Source organism: Euprymna scolopes, chromosome 27 (genome assembly GCF_053919585.1).
Source record: "Euprymna scolopes isolate OS-2025 chromosome 27, ASM5391958v1, whole genome shotgun sequence".
Classification (NCBI taxonomy): domain Eukaryota; kingdom Metazoa; phylum Mollusca; class Cephalopoda; order Sepiida; family Sepiolidae; genus Euprymna; species Euprymna scolopes.
This window is the reverse complement of record NC_136508.1, coordinates 108,608,394-108,612,244: the sequence shown is the minus strand read 5'-3', so window position 1 is coordinate 108,612,244 and position 3,851 is coordinate 108,608,394. Positions and strand designations below refer to the sequence as shown.

General features: G+C 39.0%; 1 protein-coding gene across 1 annotated transcript; it reads right to left on the bottom strand.

Moving 5' to 3' along the window:
* Nucleotides 1-1,321: 1,321 nt before the first annotated feature.
* LOC145248765 (uncharacterized) lies at nt 1,322-2,722 on the bottom strand. Its single transcript, XM_080110405.1, has one exon. It carries the CDS (start codon nt 2,720-2,722, stop codon nt 1,322-1,324), a length of 1,401 nt encoding a protein of 466 aa, XP_079966531.1.
* Between the last annotated feature and the right edge of the window lie 1,129 nt (nt 2,723-3,851).

The window sequence follows — 3,851 nt, the reverse complement described above, 5'->3', positions numbered from 1 at the left end:
ACCCTCCCTTCCCCATGTTAAGAATGGCTTTTTAAATAATAACATTATTATTTCAGCATGGATCACTCTCTGCATGAGTAAGTTTTAGTTTTTTTTTTTACTTATCGAGTTAACAGAAAATGAAATCTTTCGTCAATTCGTGGCTGTGAAATGAATCGAACTGGAAGTTCAGTTTTATCAACAGAACAGATTCGCAGTAACGGTTAAAAAAATATACTTATTTTATTTAATATTTTAATTTTAATAATTCGCGAGGTAAATTTATTTTAATAACATAAAAACATACCTCGACTCTAAAAATGGGTTGTCTGAAAATTTCAAATAAATTGGTAACGAAGAAATATGGTTTTATTCGTTTAGAATGAACCAACTTTACATTTTTATATATATAGATTAAATCGTGTGGAAACTTTCTCCACTAAAAGTTAGAGGTTAACAAGGATTTTGCAACAATGGTTTGTTGCGACCTGTGACTAGGTAAAAATTGTAGAACCTTGTCGGTCTGGTAATAAGGGTAACGATTCAATTTCCTTTAACTCCAATCCCAAACTGAAATCACAACCAAAATTCAGTTCACTCCATCCTTCTTATAATCCAGTTAGCCAATCAAATAAGTTAAACGTAACAACTACCAATATAAAAAGAGTCATCGCCCACACAAAAGGTTTCTGCTGCCACTCTTCCTGAGAGTCGCAGGTAAGTGCTTCAAGTTTTCTCAATACACTCCCACTCAACAGAAAACAAAATCAATTGTTATTTTGTAAAGCCTTTTTAATATACATATTCCTCATTCTTGATCACCAGAGCAGTGGTGACAAACCCAATCCTTTTCATCTGGTGGAGCTGCACTGATCGCAACGCATCTAAAATGGAACCAGTTATCACATTGATCACAGCAGATCATGGCCGATCCGTCATCAGGTTTATTACATCCGGGACAAATCCAAACCTGCTCACTCTCCTGTACTAAAGTGGGTTCCTCAAAACTGGTTTCTGACCAAGGAATTCCTTCTATGGACTCCCAGTCATCATAACAAGGTTTCGGACCACCCTCTTGTGGTTCATATTCTGCATGTAGTTCTAGCGGATATAGATGTTTAAGAGAATATGTTTTCACACTCCCATCACCCCGACGTATCTGTGCCAATCGTACCATGCCATCATCTCCCGGAAACAATTCTTCTACTCTCCCCAATACCCAAAAGGGTCTAGACTTGTTCGGGGATTTTATCGTCACAATATCTCCAGGCCGTACCTTATTAGATATAGTTGGATAACGATCTTCTTTACATTCTCGAAGAGAGAGTAAGTAATCCTCGCGTCATATCCGTTTAAACTCCTTGAGCAGCTCATCACGATTCTTCAAAGATTCCAACAATATCTGTCTGGACGGCAGTTCCCCTTCATTAATTGGTTGAATCTCCAATCTAAGAAGTCCAGGGTTTTGATCTGGATGAAGGACGTGATTGGGCGTAATTACCTCCAGTCCCGAGTTGTTCGAACTCACATAGGTTAGCGGTCTATTGTTCACTGCCCATTGGACATCTGAAATGGCTGTCCACAGCTCAGATCGACTATAAATGGACCTTCCAACAGTTTTATAGAGACATTCCTTTAATGTTTTAATCATGCGTTCGCAAACTCCTTCATACCAGACCGAATGAAGAGGGATCTTAACATGCTTTATATTATACTGGCCAAATTTATCATCAAATTCGGAAGAAGTTAGGGCCTGATTTAGTAAACTAACTCCAGCAAGAAATGACTTTGCATTGTCACTATATATGTGAGAAGGCAAGCCCCATATGTTTGAAAACCTGATGAAGGCCAGTATAAATGTGTGCACTGTCATGTCCTCAACCAGTTCTAAATGTACTGCTCTGATTTCCAAGCACGTAAATATGAGAATGTAAACCTTAGATTGAAGATTTTGGTTTTGAACCCACAGGTGTCCCGTATAATCAATCCCTGTAAGTAGAAATGGCCTTACCAGATTTACTCTATGTTTAGGCAGGTCTGTCATCTTAGGATACGAAAAATGTATAGAGTTGATTTTCTGACAAATAAAGCAGTCCTTCAATATTCCCTTCACAGCCTGTCTGCCTTGAGGTATCATAAATCCTGACATCCTGATCCTACTAAGTGTAGCCGGCACACCTAAGTGTTTAGCCCTCTCATGCTGATCCTTCACAATTAGATTAGTCAAGGGATGATTCTTCCCGGGCAATACAGGGTTTAAAACCTCATATTGTAGAGTAAAATTTTTTTTGATTCTGCCTCTGGAGTAGACGACACCAGACTTGTCCAGAAATAGGTTTAACTGACTCACAAGGTTCGGAATGGGTTTATCATAAGGTGCATGTAAGAACTTCAATTCAAGGGGAAACGCCTGTTGTTGCATTGTCTTGAACAAGTAATCAGCAGCAGCCTGTTTATAGTCCAGTTCCTTGCCTCTTGCTTTGGATATAAATTCGAAGACTTTGGAAACCACACATAGAAGTTTATTAAAACACGAAAATCTGTCAAAGGAGATGATAGGTTTAGACCAGTTCTCATTACAGGTGTACAACAGGTTCGTACGAACTATTTGCTGGTTGGTTGCACTAAGACAATCCAAAGTACTATCAGGCCAACAGACAGTTTCACCAGACAACCAGTTTGGTCCAGCACTCCAAAAGGAGAAATTTTCCTTAAATTTAGCTATTGTCAGTTCTCTAGTCATTAGGTCCGCGGGGTTCTGATTAGAAGGCACATATACCTGATAGTAAGGTTGTAAGTTGCAAGTATCACTTCTTCCATCTGTGTCACATCCTTGATAGTAAGGTTGTAAGTTGCAAGTATCACTTCTTCCATCTGTGTCACATCCTTGATAGTAAGGTTGTAAGTTGCAAGTATCACTTCTTCCATCTGTGTCACATCCTTGATAGTAAGGTTGTAAGTTGCAAGTATCACTTCTTCCATCTGTGTCACATCCTTGATAGTAAGGTTGTAAGTTGCAAGTATCACTTCTTCCATCTGTGTCACATCCTTGAAGCGATTCTTCGTAAAAATGTTCTTATGACTCGTCTGCTTGGACATCAGCCAAGTGAGTACAATTTGGGCATCTACAGCCAAATACAAACTTCCAAATTTCGTTCCTTGGTAGGCTCTCAAAATATTACTAAGACATTTAATTTCCAAAAAAACTGCTAATAGTTCCAGCGTTGGCAAGGTTTTAGCTTTTAATGGTGTCACCTTTGCCTTAGCAAAAATCAGAGAAGATATACCTCCCTGAACTGCATATACAGAAAACCCATATGCCTTTTTTGAGGCATCTGTGAATATGTATAAATCTGCAACAGTATCGCTATCAAGTACCTGTCTTCTAAACGATAACGAATGAAGCGCCGACAAATCACTAGCTAGTAATCTCCACCTTTCCTGCATTTCCTTTGGAATGGGATCATCCCAATCAATATTAGCCTTCCACATTTCTCCCACCAATATGCGACTTTGAATGGTGACTGGGAGACATAAAAATAATGGGTCAAACACACTGAATGCAGCTGATAGTATTTGACGTTTTGCTGCTAAGTTGGGGTCACAAGTTTGCTGGACTAGGCTGATGGAGTCCGACTCTGGGTCATATCTGTAACCCAGAACTTTTTCCCGAGGACAACTGTGAGTTGTCAAAGTCTCATCCTTCCTCATCAATTCCTGTAGCTTTGGGCAATTTGGTGTTACATGATCGCAGATCAAATCCTCTTTTCTTCAATCTTTCCTTTATTTCATGATATAGTTTTCTCAACACACCTTCCGAATTATTCGTACTGACCAGATTGTCAACATAAAAATTTGAATTCAACAGTTTG

Excerpts from the sequence above, each read along its gene's own strand:
- LOC145248765 (XM_080110405.1), bottom strand. The coding sequence starts at position 2,722 with ATGACTAGAGAACTGACAATAGCTAAATTTAAGGAAAATTTCTCCTTT.